This window comes from Lutjanus erythropterus, chromosome 5 (genome assembly GCF_056507025.1).
Source record: "Lutjanus erythropterus isolate fLutEry1 chromosome 5, fLutEry1.hap2, whole genome shotgun sequence".
Classification (NCBI taxonomy): domain Eukaryota; kingdom Metazoa; phylum Chordata; class Actinopteri; order Lutjaniformes; family Lutjanidae; genus Lutjanus; species Lutjanus erythropterus.
The window spans coordinates 10,188,265-10,207,627 of NC_139321.1; the positions used below are offsets into that span (position 1 = coordinate 10,188,265).

Below are 19,363 nucleotides of genomic sequence, written 5' to 3' on the forward strand. Positions count from 1 at the left end.
TGGTAACACACACTACCTACTGCTAGCTGGTCTGTATCCCTTCACAACATCAGTGTTTGCTAACTAGATAAAAAAAAAAAAAATTAAGAATTCCGAACAGAAACATTACAATTTTTGCTAGCTGGCTAAAAGTTAGTTAGCTTTGCTACAGGACAGCTGGAGTTTAAAATTTTGGTGCAACAAAATAAATTTAATCCAGGTTTAGAGTAAAAACTAAACTGGGGTTCGAGAGAGGTGTAACCTTTCTTAAATTTAAGTTCATTTAGTTTGGTGCAATATAATTTAAAACAAATAAAACAATTATTTAATCAAAAATGATTTCTTGTTGGTGCAACCCAGCCTTTGTATTTGACATTAACTCACGCAATCTTTGAGTTTGAGGGTTTTTTTTTCTTTCAGTAGATAAATATGAGTTTGAGAGATCCAGCACAAACAACAACTGAGTTACTGATGCTCAAAAAAGAGTGTTACTACCGTCCCCGATCTCCCCTAAATATCAGCGAACTCGAAGTCTGTGGGTAAACATGAAACCATTTGTTCATGCTGAGTTTAATGAGTTTAAAAAAAACTGAGACTCATTATGTTCAAGTAGTTTTATTTATTAGAAGAAATAGAAAATATAGACAATTTAATAATATGTACACTATACATCCCCAGCAGGAAGTTTTTCAGCTGGTAGTTGCAGCTAGTGTCCACTAGGTGGCTCTGCTGTTCTCAGTCTGTCAGTCTCTGGTCCAAATCATCAAAACCAGGGTCTCCACATGGGTGAGGAGCAGTTTGGTGGTGACCCCTGCCTCTGTACGGGGTGTGGAGGGGATCTCAGGGTGGTGAGAGGGACGGTGGGCGAGAAACTGAAGAAGGAGGTGTTGGACGACAGAGGCGACAGGCTGGGGGGGAAGGAGAAGTGAGAGGCAAACGACGGGAAAGGTGGAGAGGTGGCGTATGTGGAGAAGGAGGGCGAGAGCCAGGGGGAGGGAGGGGGGGACAGGTAGTCGTGGCACGGTGTGGAGCAGGAGTGAGGCTGAAATGGGGAGTGAGATGGAAAAAACAACTTGGGAGACTCGTCTTTGGTCTCAGATGTGCAAATGGCGTCTCCAGATGTTGCATGTGGTGATTTAGCCTCTGTGATTCTCTGGAGCCTCAGATCTGGTTTTGTTGTGTTGTTTGTCTGCTGGCTCTCTGTGTGACGTTTCAGGCCTTCAATCAGGCTCGCCCTCTGCGCCGGTGTTATTCTGTGCATGTAGCTGGTCAGCTGGGCCACACACTCCTGAAAACCTGCGCTCTCCATGGTGAACAGAGCAGGAGCGCTGGACTCTGAGTGATGAACCGCAGGAGCATCAGTCTTAGAAGAGTCTGCGACGAGTGAAGAGACCCCGGGGCGAGAGATAAAACAGATTAAAACACTGATTTTTGCAGCACAAAACAGAAAATGGCAGTCGTTTTACACATAAATGAACTTTTTTTGTTGACTAACCATTGCTCCGGTTCACCCCTTCTGTGAACTTTTGAAGATATTCCACAGTCAAGTTAAGAATCTCTGCTTTCTCTATCTTCGGATTCTGCAGCCTCTGTGGGTGATGACAGTGAAACGGGGAAAAATATATTTCATCATTGTCAGGTTGTGATTCCCTTCAACAGGCTGAATGTGATTTTCCTGACATGACTCACTGGATCAGACGTGTGATTCAACAGCAGACTCCTCAGTTCGGCCAGACTTTGATTTATTCGATCTCTTCTCTTCTTCTCCACGACTGGTTTCAAAATCTGGAAACAGATTAAAAACATATTTAAAGATATTCAATGGAGGTCATTTTGAATAACACAAATAGAGCAAACTATATGTAGCCCTATTGATTAAACCTGAATTATTTACTTGTCTCTTTGGAACAATTTACCTGCATCTCTACAATCATCTGAAAAAGTCTTTAGTGAGCAAAGATTTGTTTAACTTTCTGGACTTCATTGTAATGCGTCATAACTTGTATACATCCACTTCAGTATATCAAATTTATATCACTACTTTGTCTTGACACTTTGAAGTTTGTCCATTGTTAATTATATAGGGGGGATATCTTCATAAGACTTTATATCTGCACAGTGTTCTAACTTTTTTAAATAGTTTTTATATTGTATTTGAGAATATATCTATATATATTTACACACATATATAATGTGCAAATAAATAAAAATTAAGAAAAAATCAAATATACATAAACTGCTACATGTAAAGCTAACAAATAAAAACAATTTGCATTATGTTCTGTCAAAAAAAATCAAATTGGTGCATATCAGACAACATGTATGCTGATACTGACATGTCTGTGATCGGTCAATATCGGCCAACTGATATATCGATCAGGCTCTGAGATCTTCAGGGTTACTGATACTGAATAAATCAATGATAAAAACAACTTTTGGGTTGCCAGGTTGTGAAAAAATCTTGTTGGTTATCATGTTTAGAGTTTGCAGAAATAATTCATGAATAAACCTGGCAACCCAAGAATAGTTACCATTAATGGTTTTGAACTGCTCAACACATGGCTATTAAATGATTTATTAACATTAATTAAGCATTACTGCCACTTTAAAAAACTTTCTGTAAGCTGTGCCTAATTAGAAAGTTGTGAGCAACTGAAGAAACAATTAATTGAAAAGTTCTTACCCTCTTTCTACTCTTGCCATTGTCCAGAGGTGGATTTTGTAGTTTCCTGGTCATGTTGCAGTGTTTGGTCCAAATGTTCTCAGTGTGGCAGCTGCAGCAGTTCAAACAGGCTCCTGTCGCCTGCGGCCGGTTATAAGTAGACCTCGTGCCTCCTCTGATTGGCTGACAGGTGTGAGTGACGACACTTGACCGAAAATGGCCCAATTAAGTTTATTATGGGATATTTATAAAAATCGAAACTAAATTTCAGTGATCGGGCAGGGGTGGTGTCTCTCTAAAATAACTAATACAACAATTGATACTAAAAGTATTTTAACAATAATCTATAGGTTGATGACATCATCAGACAGCGGCAGCCAGCTGGTGTAGTTTTATAGTTTGTCAATCTACAGCAGTCATGAAAGGTTAAGATTAACATTTCGGTTGCTTTTATTTTGTAGTAAGAAAATTTTACAGGTAAGCATATTACATCTTTGTGTAACGAGTCTGTATCTTTTCATACGTTATTGATTATGTATCAATTTCATTAGGCTTAATAGAGCATTATGGTGACTTTTAACGCTTGTCAGAAAAAAAACACACCCGTGAAGTGAGACTCTGGGAAACTTTTTTCTTTCTCGTGGGAACAGAAACTGAAGTGAGAAAGCGAGCAGCTCAGAGGACTTTTTATGATGTGTGAGACATCAGCACTTTGCATTAAGTGAGGAAAAAGACCAAACGAGACTAAGACATCGTGCATTTGTTGTAAAAAAAAACAAAAAAAACAACAACACATAAATAAGATAAGATTAAATGAAATAAAATCAAGTAAAATAAAATAAAATAAAATAAAACAGTTCTACCATTTGTTTGATAAACAAACTAGATGTCTGTGACAAAAGGGAGCAGGTCACGTTTGTGTGCTGATGTGATGATGAAGTGTGAGGATGATGATTACACCTCAGTGTTAAGTGTGCGCTGCTGCAGGTCAGCCTGATGCCTCATGTTTGGACTTCACACAAGGTCCCTTAAAAAAAAAAAAAAAAGAAAGAAAATCAAACCACATGTTGACCTCCCTCTACATGCTCCCAGCACTCTTTTGTCCGTGTGACCGATACACCCGAGCGGTCACGATATTAGAAACCCCACGGTCCATTTGTCTGCCACCAAAGAGCACAATTTTCACTAATTAGTTTCCATCACAGGCTCAGGCGAGCACATTATAGCACTTATTTATAGGGCGGAGCCACGTGGCTTAAACCCTACACACACTTTAACACAGACAGAGAGACAGAAAGAGAGAAAATGTTGTATTTTTAAACAGCATTCAACGCAAATCTATTTTGAGTTATATTTCCAGATATGTGCCTTTATTTCAAACAAAACCACAATTCTTTATGTACACTTGTACTTTTTGTATTTTTTTTTTTTTTTACTTTAGCGATGTAAACATGACAAGAAAGTCTTCAGATTTAAATTTCAAAAAGAATTTCGTATTTTTTCCTCAAACTAAATCGACATACAAGAAGACTTAGGATGTAAATTGTAGGATGTCCTATGAACTGAGTTTCCTTGGTTACTTAAGTTTCCTTGGTTACCGGCGGTGATCTGTGAGCCTCCACTAATCGGCCTCTCTTTGATTTAAAACGGAAGTATCATCGCCTCTGAAAAGCCACTTAATCTACGTGATCCCTGTGATCGGATCATCCCGGTGTTATCTCCACACTTGAGCCTATTATGGGGATCAGGGAGCATAAATGCAGTGCAGAGAAAGCTACCCCCCCCCCCAAAAAAAAAAAAAAAAAAAAACTCACCCAGCCTTTGAAATGATGCATCTCATCTTAAATTATGGTGGAATAATTAAGAATATTTAATAACTTGTAGATGTTCCAGCACAGATCGTGTGCCGGAGTGAAACCCCGCCCACTGAAGATAAACACGACACCAGCAGTCAGGTGTGAATTGGGCAATTTGGCTCCACAACACGAGGCGAGGTCTTGTCTGGGGGGTTGGGTTGGAAAAAAAAAAAAAAAAAAAAAGTGAATTTTTACTTTTAGACTTCCTCAGGCTACTTACCTGTGGCGGTGATTTAAAAACATATATTTTGACCATCTTTTTGTAGTCTTTTATATTTTCTACAGGAACCCCAAAATGTAAAATTAGTCAAGAAATAAAACTATGTAAGATTACAGACCTTGTTTCACTCCTGTTCATGAGGTCTTCCTCTCTGCTGCATCACATAAAGTGTGGACAGTTAATAAGTGCATTTACTCCAGAACTGAACTTGTATTCAAGGTACTTGTATTTAGACTATACTGAGTATTTCCACACTGTAAAAACATACAGGAATTTAGTGAAATCAACTAATCTTTTCTCAATAACTTTATATAAATATAAAAGTTTTATTGTTTGAAGTTAATTAAACCCATTATAGTATTTATTTCCAAAACATTTCAGAACTTTAGTGCCTCTAATGTGAAGTTTTCTTAAATTGAAATGACTTGATGAGTATATTAGCAGACTTATTTTTTGAGAGTTAAAAGTCTCCCTTTTATACTTTAAAGAAAACATATATGATGGAAATGTGCTGTGTGAAAATACACTTTAAGACAAGTCATGGTTTCATGATCATGAAAACACTGAAAAATGATGAAGATTAGTATTAAATGTTATTATAATACAATAAATTCACTGGAAGCTGATTCAATTATTGTCTTTGTCCTAATGCAGGAACAAAGTAGGTCCAACAGGAGCAGCTGCAGCTGGACATTCTTTGTGTGAAATGAAGACCTGACTCTTCAATCTGAGAAAATGTAAAGGGAAATCAAATTTGTTTGTGATGTTCAGTGTGACTGTAGAGTTGGTTCAACTTAATTTCTTTTTATCAAACATACACGTATTTGTTTTAAATCATTCCAAGATGACCTCAATGTGTCTTTTTTCAAATTCAGTCAACTTAACATTTTAAGGCAGCCTGGACACTAACTCTTTAAGTAAATTATTCTTTTTACATTACATTTTATACAGCTTTACTATAATTCTCCACTACATCTGAGAGGTAATTACCTTTTACATAATTTGTCTCACAGTTTAAGTTATTTATGTTACATATTACAGTTTTTCACAGACTTTTTTATCCAGTGAAACAAAATGTTTGCGAGAGACTGAAGGAGAAAATTCTACTACTTCTTCATTTAAAAACCTCCTGAATTAGCTGGAAAATACTTTGCCGCAAAGATGAAAACGATACCGTTTTTCTGAGCTCATGAAAAGTTTGCCTTTTTAGTGACAGGACTACATTCTTTTTACAGGACATGCAGTACTACAAATATCTGTTTATCTTACAGAATATGATGCACTATAACAATATGTAAAGTAATTATAGTGCATAATTAAAAGCAACATACACATGATTGCATGTGTAACATTGACAGTGAATATTTGGTGCAGAAAGAAAACTTTTAGTTGCAGGACTTGAATTTTCACACTATGGTAGACCTATTGATACTTTTACTTAAAGAAATGATTAGAATGTTTTTCCACCACTGATGAAACCGTTTCTGATCGCATGGCAGACTCAGCTCCGCCTTCAGTTCTGTTAAAAAACTTTTCAATTTTGGCCAAGTCTATCCTACAAATGATATCAGTTGAAACAATATAAAAGACGAGAATACAGGGAGTCATACCAGGATATGCTTGATGGAAACAAGAGGGCTGGATTTAGATAAATTCACATTTCCTCAGTGTCAAGGCCGCGTGCTGCTGAATGAATGGGAGGCGTGTCCCGCGGGGGCGGGGCAACCTGCTGGCACATTAATTGAAGTGAGGACACAGACGTGCCATTTTGATTTTTAGATTCACAGGAACAACAAACAGACACGAGTTGACTTTTCGACCATGAGGGCTTTATCCTCTTCACCAGAGTCTCCTCGACCAAGGACCATGAGAAGGGTAAGATACAGGCTGCTGCATTTGCACGTTTTTCTGGAGGAAAGATCGTCTAAAATGTTGTTCGGGGTTCTCATTGTAATGTTTTGATTTTCGTTCTCAAGGTGTCTAAACCTGTGATGGAGAAGCGCAGACGGGAGCGGATCAACCACAGTCTGGAGACATTACGACTCCTGATGCTGGAGAATACCCACAATGAGGTAATGCCGTGCGTCAGGCTTTTATTTTGATAGTGACTCCTGGCCAAGATGTTTATCTATTGATGTATAATATCAGATTTTTTCTATACTTTTATTGACTGGTTTGTATTGTTATTTCTTCGTTTAGAAACTGAAGAATCCAAAGGTGGAGAAGGCGGAGATCCTGGAGAGCGTGGTCCAGTTCTTGAAGACCGAGACGGGGATGGAGAAGGGTCACCGGACCGTGAAGAGGGTCCTGTCCCGGGAGCAGAGAGCGACCTGCGCCCGCCAGCACAACTACCACGACGGCATGCGGTCGTGTCTGCTGAGGGTCAGCCACTTCATCACCAGTAACAGCCCGGAGCAAGGGGACACCGGCGAGGGTGCGGTCCAGACGCACCCCTCCTCCCCCGGGCACATCCACAGGGCACTGATCCCTTCTCCTACCGGTGACTCTGCTGCTCTGTCCCCTCAACATCTGCCCCACCACCTCCACCACCAGCACGGGATGTCTCATCCGTACCACACTCAGGTGATGCCTGGCCTGCACTGTGACACCCGGGAGCTGCTCTCCTCCACCGCAGCCTCCACGCACATCACTGATCCCGTGTGGAGACCTTGGCCTCAGTGACAAGACACTTTGACACAGAGTTTATTTTAGATTTGTTCTATAAATGCTGCTGACAGACTGTAAATATGTATGTTATTGTACAGCCTGTGTTCTTTTGTACAGTGAAGATATTTTCCGTGAAAACTCGCAATTCTCCACTTCCATGTGGCTTTTGTGCTTGACGGCTCTCATGAATTTGCAAGCACGTTATGATTTTCTTTCTTTTTTTGCAGTTTAGCTGTAAATATCTGCTGTTTTTAGGCGGCAGTGTCCGCAGATTGTTGGAATTTTTTTATGCATGAGTTGCCTATCCAAGTTGGAACGTGCGTAAAAACGCGCGCGTAAATCTGCTTTGACTTTTGACTGTTTGATCAGGATCGAGATTCTATTTTTGCTATCTTTGCTCTGAGGTGTATATATTTGAGACACGATATTGTATGGTTGTGTTTGTTGAGATCTCTGCCCTTGTTCACAATAAAAGACGCTACACTTTCCTGATCATTCCAGATCCAGAGTGGCCTGTTTGCTGTGTGAATTGCTTGTACTTGACTGGTCTTCACAACCGCGCTTTTAAAGAAAAGAGGGGACATCCACACGACAGTTAGCACGTACTTTATCCGGGCTGGGCAGCAGTTATGACAGTTATTGTCTTTAGATATGTTGATGATTGGGAGCCGGTTCCTTTTTGTGATCCTGAGTGCAGTTTTTAAATGTAGAAAAGCAAACAATTCACAGACTGTCCAGCATCCAGAGTGCTTCAGGTGTGGCAACATCCAATCTACAAAAGATACTTTGGTCCAAGTGTGTCAGACAGAACTCCCAATATAATCTATACACTGTAAAAAAAAAAAAAAAAAGAAAAGAAAAGAAAATACATCACAGGGGAATTTAATGGAACCAGTTAATGTTTTTCTCGTTTTTCAAGTGCATGCATTGTTTGAGAGTTGAAACTGCTGAGACCCATCTTTTTACAATTTGAAAAAAACACATGAGATGAAAACTTGCTTTGAATCATGGAGAATGTTGTGAATAATGTTGAAGTATTGAATTCACAGTTGCACCTTTTTAACAAAGTAGCTCCAACAGGAGCAGCTGCATCTCTGAGTTGTGAACTGACTCTTTCAAACTAAGAAAATGTAAAAAAAAAAAAAAAAAAAAAAAAGCCTTTTTCAAATGTCTTTAATTGTAACTGAACAATTGTTAGTTCAACTTAATATCTTACGCTCATCGAGCATGTTTTCTCAACTGCAACTAAATTAATATCAAGTTTATTTGACTATAAATTTGTTTTGAACCACTTTTTTTTTATTTTAAGGCAACCTGGACGCCACCAACTTTTTAAAATTGAAACTTAGCTTATTTTTTACAGTGCATATTTAATATCTAATATATTAAGTAGGCTATAAATCAATAAAACATGCAATCAAAACTGTTTATCATGTAATATTTTGTCACTTGTAAAAGGTTTCCATCATGTTACATACATATTTTAAAACAAACAGTTGTATCTTGTTAAGGTTTGGTCCCTTTTGACCACCACCAAGTGTTGAGCTGTTTTTTTACCACCTACTCAAATCATCCAGGTGCAGAGTTACACTGTTTGTGTTGGAAGAGCCACAAAAAGAGCAGAGACAGCTGTCTCTCATGACTGGGGAGGCCGAAACAATTTGTGATGAACTTGGGTTACTTTAGTTGCGATTTGTAGCCCGACTGATACTGGATTTTTGGGATGTCAATGCAGATGCTAATATTAGGGAGTAAAAAAAAATCTCATATCATTAAAAACACTGATATTCGATGATTTGTGTATATAAAATCCAAAACGACATCAGGGCAGTGCAATAGTCACATTTCATTGGCATTTTTAATAATTATAAATAAATAAATAATAATAATAGTTAAAAAAAACAGAAATAGAACTGTTATAGATAGCTGGTATAGGCCAATATCGGCCCGATAATATTGTCTGGCTGATATATCTGTCGGGCTCTATTGTCATTGATCTTTCTAAATTGTGATTTAGTCTAAATGTAGTTAGTTTATAATTCTGCCAACAAAACACACAATATAAAACAAAATGAAGAATGCACAGATACAGACCCAAGTCTAGAGTTGCATTTATTTTACACTGAGTTTGGTCGGAGTTTCCAGATTAGTCTCAGAGGTGGTTTGCATATTGGATGAAACAGTCTGGGTGCTGCAGAGTGCGGACAGCGTGTTAATGGCCACTGTGGCGAGCTTTTCTACATTTGAAAAACTGCACTAAAAGCAACTGGCTCCCGTTTATCAACATATCAATGCGTACTCGAAGGTCTCATAACTGCTTTTCATCCTGGGTTAAGTAGCCTATTTCGCAGACCATCACTTCCACTGGAAATGAAAGGGAATGCAGGTACAGTCAACTCAGAAAATAGTTTTTTGTGGTTCTAATAGCCTCTTGGGGATTGAATTTTTTAAAGACTATACAGTGAAATTATTCAGACGCTGAAGGAGAGCAAAGACTCTGCGAGTTATCAACTTAAAGAATCATGTATTATTCTTGTCTTGACACATTGTACGTTTGTACATATTAAATGTGAATAAATGAAATTCATTATCTTTTGGTCCTATAGTTGATGGATACACGGATTCCTTCAGAGCCTTTTATTTTTTTTTTTAAACCCTCTTTTATTTATCAAAGCAGGTGTTAGTCCCGCTGGGCTGATCTCTGGACAGGATGCTCTTTTGTGGCTTTAAAGCTTAAACCTCCTGGAGAAAAGCCCGCGGGACTAAGTAAATCAATTAAAGCTGGAATCAGATTAGGGTTTCATTTGAGGGGGATTCTGTCTAAATGAAGATTAAACGGGTCCACTGGCAGAATTTATTATTCAGTGTCAAACAGATAAGGATGAGGATTAGTCCAATGCGGATGCATCTACTTAAAGGTCTCCAGTCTGTTTACTTTTCACAAAAAAAAAAAAAAACTCCCCAGACCTTAAACTTAAATTGCAAAGAATGTTGACAGTTTTAGGAAACCTCAGAAACCCTCCACCCTGATCGACACTTCGATCAGCTGTTGTTTCTGTTGGTTTTTATCACATCGACGCGAGCTCAATACACCAAGTGATAAATCACCGTTTGGCCTCATGAACAAACAATCTGACGACTTCAGGCCACGTAAGGATCCTTTAGTAGGATGTGATGTTTTTATTGTGCGAAACACACAAACTTTCTGGAGTTATGAAAAGTTTTTCTTCAGTTTATCAGTTTTTAGATTGTAGAAGCTGCAATTACATGCGAATAAATCACATATAATTAATCAATACGCTGCATAAATGACTATAGTTAGAATTTAACTAAACTTCAAAGTTTATTTTAGCGCATATTTTATGACATGTGTCGGTCGTGTAGTCGTCCAGCTGGCCACGTGTCGGACGGCTTTACAGCTGCAGTGTGAACATTATAAAAGCACCTCAGGGTGTTAATGGGTTTGCCCACGCGCCGGAGGTGACAGGCTCGTGCACGACAACAGCTTTTGTGTAGCAGTGTTGTTGTTGCGCATGCGCGTGGTGTCAGGTACAGGTTATAGAAACATTTATGTGTAAGCTTGCATTTTAACATGAAATAATATATCTGATACTCCTTTGTTTTCTATTATTCTATTGTTCCTTTTATATCTTGTTCTATGTTACTGTAATTATGGAGCAATCTCTGGCACAATATTTCTGTTTGGGATGACTTAAATTGTATTTTTTCTTATTAAACTGAACAGACCTTAATTAGTATCATTGGTAACACCTGTGTTTATTATTTCATATCAATATGGCTGCCATGAGAGGGGTCTACTGTACAGAATTTGTTTTGTATATATCTAGTTTTATATTATATTCCAGTCTGTTAAATGTATTCAAAACATGTCATTCTCAGACTTGACTGGATACACAAACCATGTAAAAGCTGAATGTTGTTAGCCTGTAGGCAAATGTGCTATTGCTTTGTATATATTTTTCATGCTGTGGTTTACAGCACAGTGTATGGACCAGTTTAATATAGTGTCCAACAGCTCACACATTTTGCACTGAAAAAATGATTATGGGAGGATGTAAATGTAACACTATCAAATCTATGATATTATCTATATTTATGATTTATCTATATATTTTTTAAAAATTGCAGTCCTGGACTTAATCCGCATTTGTTTAAAATACAAGAAATTTGACTTTTTTCCCCAATATGTATTTATGTAATCCCTGCTAATCTACTTTAGTACAACCACGCAAAAAACATTTTATTGTTGAATTTACTCTGCAAAGTGAGTAGAGTCACATGTTCTCTGTCAAAGGTGAGGTGCCTGTCACTCACTGCAAGGTCCGCCATTTTATGCAGCCACGGTTGGACATTAACCGAACTCCTTGACAGAGGACAGTGCGGACTGAACTTCAAGGTACGAATAAAGTTTGCAGAGTTGGGTGAGTTAGCTACAGTCTTTTAAGTTTTCAGATCATTTTAGAAATAAAAATAAAGTAAGAATGCTTTTAAAAATATAAAATTTAATTGTTTATTTTTAATCAGTTTACAAATTGCAAAGTGAGTGAACAGACTGAACAGCCAACAGGTTTGACCACCCTTTTCCTTCAAAACAGCATCAATTCTTGTAGGTATACTTGCACAGTCAGGGATTTTGTAGGATCATAGTGAGGTGTTTGATTAACCAATTATACCAAACAGGTGCTAATGATCAGCAATTTCATATGTAGGTTGAAACATTAACTGAAACAGAAACAGCTGTGTAGGAGGTTTAAAACTGGGTGAGGAACAGACAAACTCTGCTACCAAGGTGAGGTTGTGGAAGACGGTTTGATGTCACAGGTCAGACACCATGACAACACGGAGCACAGCAACAAGACACAAGGTAGTTATACGGCATCAGCAAGGTTTCAAGATGTGCTGTTCAAGCTCTTTTGAAGAAGCACAAAGAAACAGGCAACGTTGAGGATTGTAGATGCAGAGGTCGGCCAAGGAAACTTAGTGTAGCAGATGAAAGACACATTATGCTTACTTCGCTGCCAAATCGAAAGATGTCCAGCAGTGCCATCAGCTCAGAACTAGCAGAAACCAGTGGGACGCAGGTACATCCATTTACTGTCCAGAGAAGTCTGGCCAGAAGTGGTCTTCATGGAAGAATTGCAGCCAAAAAGCCGTACATGAAAACAAGGCCAAGTGACTCAACTATGCATGAAAACAGAGGAACTGGGGTGCAGAAAAATGGCAGCAGGTGCTGTGGACTGATAAGTCAAAAGTTGAAATATTTGACTGTAGCAGAAAGCCATTTGCTCGCTGAAGGGCTGGAGAGCGGTACAATAAAGAGTGTCTGCAGGCAACAGTGAAGCATGGTGGAGGTTCTTTGCAAGTCTGGGGCTGCATTTCTGCAAATGGAGTTGGGGATTTGGTCAGGATTAATGGTGTCCTCAGTGCTCACTTTGCATTTTGTAAATTGATAAAACAAAATAAACCATTACATTTTATATTTTGAAAGCATTTTTACTTTTGTAGCATTTCTTCACACCTGCTTAAAACCTTTGCACAGTACTGCATGTATGTATGTATGTACACACACACACACACACACACATTTTTGGAATAATCTGTCAAAAGTGGTTAACATTTGTGACAAGTAATGGAGGCATTATATTTTACTTTATTGTCCCAAATGAAAAGGCGATGAAACCATTAACTTTAACCAGTGTTTTAAATAAATATGCATTTAAAAATTAAACTAGAGCTGAACATTTATATAATAAACTTAACAAAATTAAGAAATAAGGACAGACTATACACAGAATGCACATAAGGGTTTGAAATAATGCCAACCACAATAATATTAATTATTTTCAGAAACGTCTCATAACCTTGTGTTTCACTGTATTAAAAATATCCTACCTGTGACGGCTGCTGAAAGAGTCAAGAGGCCCGAAAGATTCTGGAGTGAGCCGTTCGATTCCGTGTTAGTGACGACAGTCTGCAGCACAGATCATCTGAAAGAACAGAAAATGTAGGTCAGTAGACTGGAATGATAAGAAAACATGTCTAAAAAGATGGATGTGGGTAACTACATTTAAAACTGTGGGGAAAACTCTGTTGAATGAGGTTTAATCTATGAAAAGAGGTTTAGATCATGGTCATTCATTACTTCCCCCCGCTCAGCACCAAAAAGTCACTATGATGCACTGATTGTCAGCAAAATATTTCATCATTGTTTTTATGGTGCAGCCAGAGTTCAGCTCACAATTTCTTGTTTCCTGAAATTTTAAAAAGTAATTTCTCCACATGGATGCATAAACCCACTTTTCATAAAAAATGAACCACCAGAACAACAGCACACAAATAATTAGTATATTTTATTCTCTTTTATTTCTTTATTTTATTTCTTTATCATTCTGTTGTATTATTTTATTCTTTATTATTCTTTTTTACATGTAAATCTTTTATTTTCACATTTTAGGGGCCAGTTAATAAACTAGCATTAATAATAACTTTATTTACCAGAAAAAATAAGTAAACATTAAAAGACCCATAACTAGTTCTAACCTAAAACACTGTTTTAAACTTAATTCAAAATGACTTGCACAGTTTACAGCTGGAAGTTGCCTGCATATTATATCTATCTGCTCAGATTATGAAAAATAATTAATAATAAAGGATCCTATTTAAAGAGTTTGTAATATTATTTTAGGGGCTTTTGCCTCTATTGAACAAGACAGGTGAAGGTAGACTGGAAAGATGAGAGAGACAAAGGAGACGACAGACAAAAATAAAACAGCTTAAATAAGAATTTATTTATTCATTCTTAATTAAAGCTAGAAACATCTGGTGGGCCGAATCAAACATTATGGTGGGCCAACTTTGGTCCGGGCGCCCCAGTTTGGGCAGCCCTGATCTAAATAAAGACTAACAGGCTCTACAGAGGCCAGATGAGTCTGTTTTTTGCTTTCAGTAACTGGATGTTTTGAGACAATTTGTTTTAGAGGCATTTCCAGTCAAAGCTGTTTTAATATGCAGGCAACTTCCAGCTGTAAATGTAAAGTCATTCTAGATATCTCAGCCGTTTCCTCTGAGTTCACAGTTGCTATTAAGCAGGTTTTTGTTCCTAAGAGCTCAGAAGACTTTGTTTTTGATTATTCATGTTTTCTAAATCCTCAGCTGGTGGTAAGACCACAGGGGAAAGCACATTCATTAATGTGAACAATGCTGCACTGCTGTGCTTTTTGTCTCTGCTGTGAAGGTGTGGGGCGGGTCGGTGACTGGACAACATCTGCTCCGGTGGTCACCAGCCTGCCCCTGCAATTACAGCAAATGTTAAAAAGAAAAAGAAGGGAAAAAAAAACTTCAGTAAAACAAACTGTGAAAATACTACACTACAAGTAAATGTCCTGCATTCAAAATCTGACCAAAGTAAAAGTAAATATTATCAGCAAAATGTACTTTAAGTATTAAAAGTAAAATGGTCCCTGTCAGTGTTTTACTATTATATATGATATTTTTGGATTAATGCTGCTACTGCATTCATACTCAGGGTAACTTTTCTAGAGACAGTTTTCCACGACTTCTCTCCCACACAAAATCTTCACGGTCAATAAGGCAAATGAAGTCTCGTTTAAAATTATCCATCACTGTTACTCTGTTAGATCCTTTTTTGTTATGACGTAAATTTAAACTGTGCCTTCTGTGACTCCCCTACTGAGACTGTTATAAGTTCTGGAAATGTATATATGTTATATAATGTTGTCTTTTTTATTATCTCTTCAATTATCTGAATTTTTATTAGTTTATTGTTTATCCCTTTATTTGTACGTTCACCTTTTGGCTGCGTGTTACGGTGACATTTTCACAATAAAAGAAGTAAAAAGGAATCCAGTACTTCCCGTCTAAGATAGGGATACCACTATGTTCCTCTCTGCTAAACTCTGATTTAAACTTAAAGTTGGTATTATAAATGTATTTTAAATAATATTCTTGTTTGTTTGTTTGTTTGTTTGTAAACATCTTTGTGTTCTATGCTTGCAAAGTGCTTCATTATGTTTACTATTCATTCATTACCCAAATTCCTTTTTTTGTATGAATCTTGTTAACCATTGCTGCCTCAACTCTAATAAACAACATGTAGGCTGACAAATAGTTTACATTTTTGCTGACTGATACATTTAAACTGAGCTGTACATACCTACATAGGAAAAAAGGAGAATGCTTCAATAATTTTCCAGGGAAACACAAGATTTTCAAGGACATTTCACATTTTTATTAATTTTCATTGACTGGAAAACATGCCGGCTGTTTTGTCATATGTCCTACAAACCACCTGACATGTTTTCCAGGATGTATGGGAAATGCGTTACTGCTCCAGAAGTTTGAGGCTGAGCTAATTTCATCATCCCATGTTTGCGGCACTGCTGCCCTGAGAGAACCACCTATCTCTGAAATGTCAACTTCTCATGGTGTCAGAAAAACAACCCTGTTTTTTAGCTTTATGACAGTGCATACTCTGTGCATTTTTCCCCAAGAGGGTTTTAAAACAGTTTATTTAGCTACAAGCTATTTAATATACTGCTCCAATTCACGATTTAGATTGCAGTACTATTTTTTTAACAGTAGGGTATATATTTCTCCTTTAAGTAAATGTTGTTAGTTACTTTCCACCACTGGAAACTAGCATGAACACACACAGACGTACTGCACAAACCTGTTTTGTGTGATTGATCAGTGAAAGGGAAAAAAAACTGCTTAAACTGAAGAAAAAGGTCTGACGGTTCATGAAAAACATGTTTATTAGTAACAAGAGAAAAGTCACAGTAATAACGCTGCAAATGAATGACAAGATACAAGCAGAATTTACTCAGGCTTATGTTGTAGGTTTACATTATATTATGATTAAACCCAGCTACTTTCATCTATCTACTTTTCATCTGTGTGTGTGTGTGTGTGTGTGTGTGTGTGTGTAAGCATGCAGCTGGATCCCGTGGTCAGACTTTGCCAACAGTCAGGCCCTGAGCTCTTTGAAACTCCTGCTGTAAACTGGACAAGACTTCTCGATGCTGCTCGGATTTCTTCTCCATGTCTTTCAGGAGCGTTTCATACCTTTGACTGTAAAAAGATAAAGAAAATAAACAAAAGATTGATTTTTGACCACATTTATGTACACTGACCGTCTTCATACAGAGATGATGGAGGGATTTTTCCACTTCATATCATGATGCTAATAATGCTATTTGGGCTAATAACATTTGACTTTATGCGCTATATAAAGTTGCAGCACACTGAGGTTCTTCTCAGACTTTCCCCATCGTCTCCTGCTGTGGCATAAAACAACATGGCTGCTCCTTTAATCAAGGACAGAGTGAGGAATGTTGTAGATCATTTTCTAACAAACTGCTTACTGCCCTCTACATGTGAGCATGATAATAACACACTTAAGCTACATACTGATATCCACATTGAGATACGATTTGTAAATAGTCAGGTGACAAGATTTTCAGAACAAACTAGTCACACTTGGTCAGTGAGGTCATCCTATCAGTCACCTAAATATACAATCTCATCACCTGATAGGATTTTCTAGATGCTCTTTTAAACAACAAGAAAAACACACTCACAGGGATGAAGATATAATATATATATGTGTGTGTGTGGATATGTATAGAATTTTTTTTAAGTCAGGGTGGAAGGCATTATTATATACAAATTAAAGGCAAAGATATTAAGACATAACATTATAGGTTTCTGTGTGATATTTTAGGGAAGGATTGATGACTTAATGAAAAACAATAGACATTTTTTCACAGCAGCCATTTTGACATGAAATAGTGTAAGCACAGGTGTTACTGATGATACGAATTAAAGTTTTGTTTCATTCAGGTCAAACAGAGTCAGGGTGCTGCTATTATTCATGCTGGCTCATCGGAAAGGCTCTGCTGCACTCAGCGTTCCTCCACCTTTGCCAAAGTCAAATTCAAGCACTTTTCAAGGATTTTCACAGAACATTTTCAAGCTTTTCCAGTGCATTAAAGCTGTGGTAAATTACATGATGAAATGAAATGATTATTTCACACCTTTATCACATTTAATAAGAAGTTATTGAGCTATCTCAACTTTCAACACGTGTCACCTGTCTTTAAGTAGACTTTGCATCTAGAGCAGTCAATTGTCAAAAGTCAATTGATTAACTGGGAAAATTATCGTCAGAGAAATTATTATTAATAATTAGTTGCAACCCTGTTGGCCTCCTGTGCAGCCTGGCTGAGCCAATATCCAACTTATTTTATTTTATTTATCTAAAAAAGTGAACTATATAGGGTAATGCAACTGCAATTTCAACAGCTTCAAACACTTTGTCCAAAATCCAACTTTTCAAACCTTCAAAACACCACATTATATGCAGCACTCATGTAAACACTGTACCACCCAAGTTTACCCTGTTTCATATTAATATGACTGCCATGAAAAAGGTTGTTTGTTGACATCTGTTAACGAGGCATGTACATGTGCCATGCCAAAGTGAACATGCCATTTGGATATACCATGATACCATGACAACATACAGTAAACAGCTCAATGTAAGGGCTGAAGGGCCACATTTGGAGAAACCTTCAAAATGCCCAGCTTGTCGGCTTGTAAAGATGTATTCAGTCCAGAAATGTGAACTTCAGAAGACTCGGCCCTTGAACTGGGACACAATGTCTTAAGTAGTTTGGAGCAGGTGTGTCTCATTCATTCAGTCTCATTAAATATATTAAATGTAACATTCAAAGATTGATAAATTGTTGTTGAGTGCATTTCTCCTCCAACATTACCACAATAAATACATGTTAATACGCAGGGTCTGTAATGATCCACACTTAACTTATGGATATATGGAAATACAGACTTATTTATATATTACTGCTCTCCTCAAACTGGATCCCAGTACACTGTAGTTTTCTTAGCATGACCCCTAAGACTACAAACAGGGTCACAGGTTTAGGGACTCACATTTCTCCATTGATATACTCCAGCCTCTTCGTGACTGTGGCTTTGGCCTCATCCAGGTCTTGCTTCACTAATACTGGGCCAATAAGCTTATAAACTGTGTTTGTGCTGTCCAGCAGATCCAGCTCCTGGAAGAAAAGAAAGATCACATACTTAATACTCTTTAATGGGCTGACAAAACTGACACCAGAAGAGAGAAGTTGCTTTTTAAAAATGAAAGTGAGCTGTTTCTTACCTCTTTGACAATGTTGTTCTCTGTCAGCTGCGTCTCCAGCTTCTGTCTGGCTGACATACTCTTGCTAACATCTACAGAACAGACGGATATTAGTGAGAGAAGGTATCAATCCATTTTTCATGATGTAATGTCAGTATTGTTGCAACCATAAATAACAATTTAAAAGTACACGAAATAGCGAAGGAGCCCAGCTGTCCTAATATGGTCAGTTAGCTTGGCACAACATGGCACGGTATAAGAAACCATGCAAGGCTAACGCTAGTTAGCACCTACCTTTTTGCATCTGTGTATATTTTTCTAATTCAGCTTTCAATTTCTTTGAAATGGCCTCTGCCATGATTGCGTTTTTCTTTTAAATCGAAATATAAATATAGGCTCAGTAAATATATCAGAGAGACAGAAGGCTAAATGTGGTGTGACATGAAAGCTCTGTGTTAGCTAACAGGAAAGGGCAGCGGCTACAGCGGATGTTAGCTGATCCCTTCAAAGTAAGAGCCCTCGCTACATCAGGGCTTTTAAATTTTTATTATTGCCATTTGTTTTTTTTTGTTTGTTTTTTTATGCAAAAAATTGTTAAAGAATGCTTTTCAAACATAATTACAAATTAGTACAAATAAAAACCACAAATAAAGTGACACTGAAAACACCTCAAGGTGTACAATTAAATGTAATTTTATTTTCTTTTAACACTCAAAATAAACATTTTTATTTAAGAAGGCTTTGGTATGCATAATATAGAATCACAACAAATA

At 37.4% G+C, this 19,363-nt stretch overlaps 3 protein-coding genes across 3 annotated transcripts; 1 reads left to right on the plus strand and 2 right to left on the minus strand.

Annotated features, from left to right (window-relative positions):
* Positions 1-578: 578 nt before the first annotated feature.
* On the minus strand, positions 579-3,219 carry her11 (hairy-related 11). Its single transcript, XM_084718352.1, is given in 4 exon segments — positions 579-1,342; positions 1,458-1,568; positions 1,669-1,764; positions 2,663-3,219. Coding segments are annotated over 4 exon segments (861 nt in total). The 5' UTR covers positions 2,717-3,219; the 3' UTR covers positions 579-742.
* A 3,233-nt stretch (positions 3,220-6,452) lies between these two features.
* Positions 6,453-7,884, plus strand: her5 (hairy-related 5). The gene is made up of 3 exons (XM_084718351.1): positions 6,453-6,592; positions 6,694-6,789; positions 6,917-7,884. The coding sequence occupies exons 1-3, from the start codon at positions 6,539-6,541 to the stop codon at positions 7,397-7,399; spliced, it is 633 nt and encodes a 210-aa protein (XP_084574477.1). The 5' UTR covers positions 6,453-6,538; the 3' UTR covers positions 7,400-7,884.
* Positions 7,885-16,161: 8,277 nt separating this feature from the next.
* On the minus strand, positions 16,162-19,056 carry pfdn6 (prefoldin subunit 6). The gene is made up of 4 exons (XM_084718354.1): positions 18,885-19,056; positions 18,612-18,682; positions 18,380-18,504; positions 16,162-16,495 (listed from the first exon to the last, which is right to left on the minus strand). Exons 1-4 carry the CDS (start codon positions 18,946-18,948, stop codon positions 16,375-16,377), a joined length of 381 nt encoding a protein of 126 aa, XP_084574480.1. The 5' UTR covers positions 18,949-19,056; the 3' UTR covers positions 16,162-16,374.
* Positions 19,057-19,363: the final 307 nt, after the last annotated feature.

Coding starts and splice junctions, on each gene's coding strand:
- her5 (XM_084718351.1), top strand. CDS start 6,539: ATGAGGGCTTTATCCTCTTCACCAGAGTCTCCTCGACCAAGGACCATG. Junction 6,593..6,693: donor GACCAAGGACCATGAGAAGG/GTAAGATACAGG, acceptor TTCGTTCTCAAG/GTGTCTAAACCTGTGATGGA. Junction 6,790..6,916: donor TGGAGAATACCCACAATGAG/GTAATGCCGTGC, acceptor TTCTTCGTTTAG/AAACTGAAGAATCCAAAGGT.
- pfdn6 (XM_084718354.1), bottom strand. CDS start 18,948: ATGGCAGAGGCCATTTCAAAGAAATTGAAAGCTGAATTAGAAAAATAT. Junction 18,683..18,884: donor ATATACACAGATGCAAAAAG/GTAGGTGCTAAC, acceptor TCTGTTCTGTAG/ATGTTAGCAAGAGTATGTCA. Junction 16,496..18,379: donor GAGTATATCAATGGAGAAAT/GTGAGTCCCTAA, acceptor ATCTTTTTACAG/TCAAAGGTATGAAACGCTCC.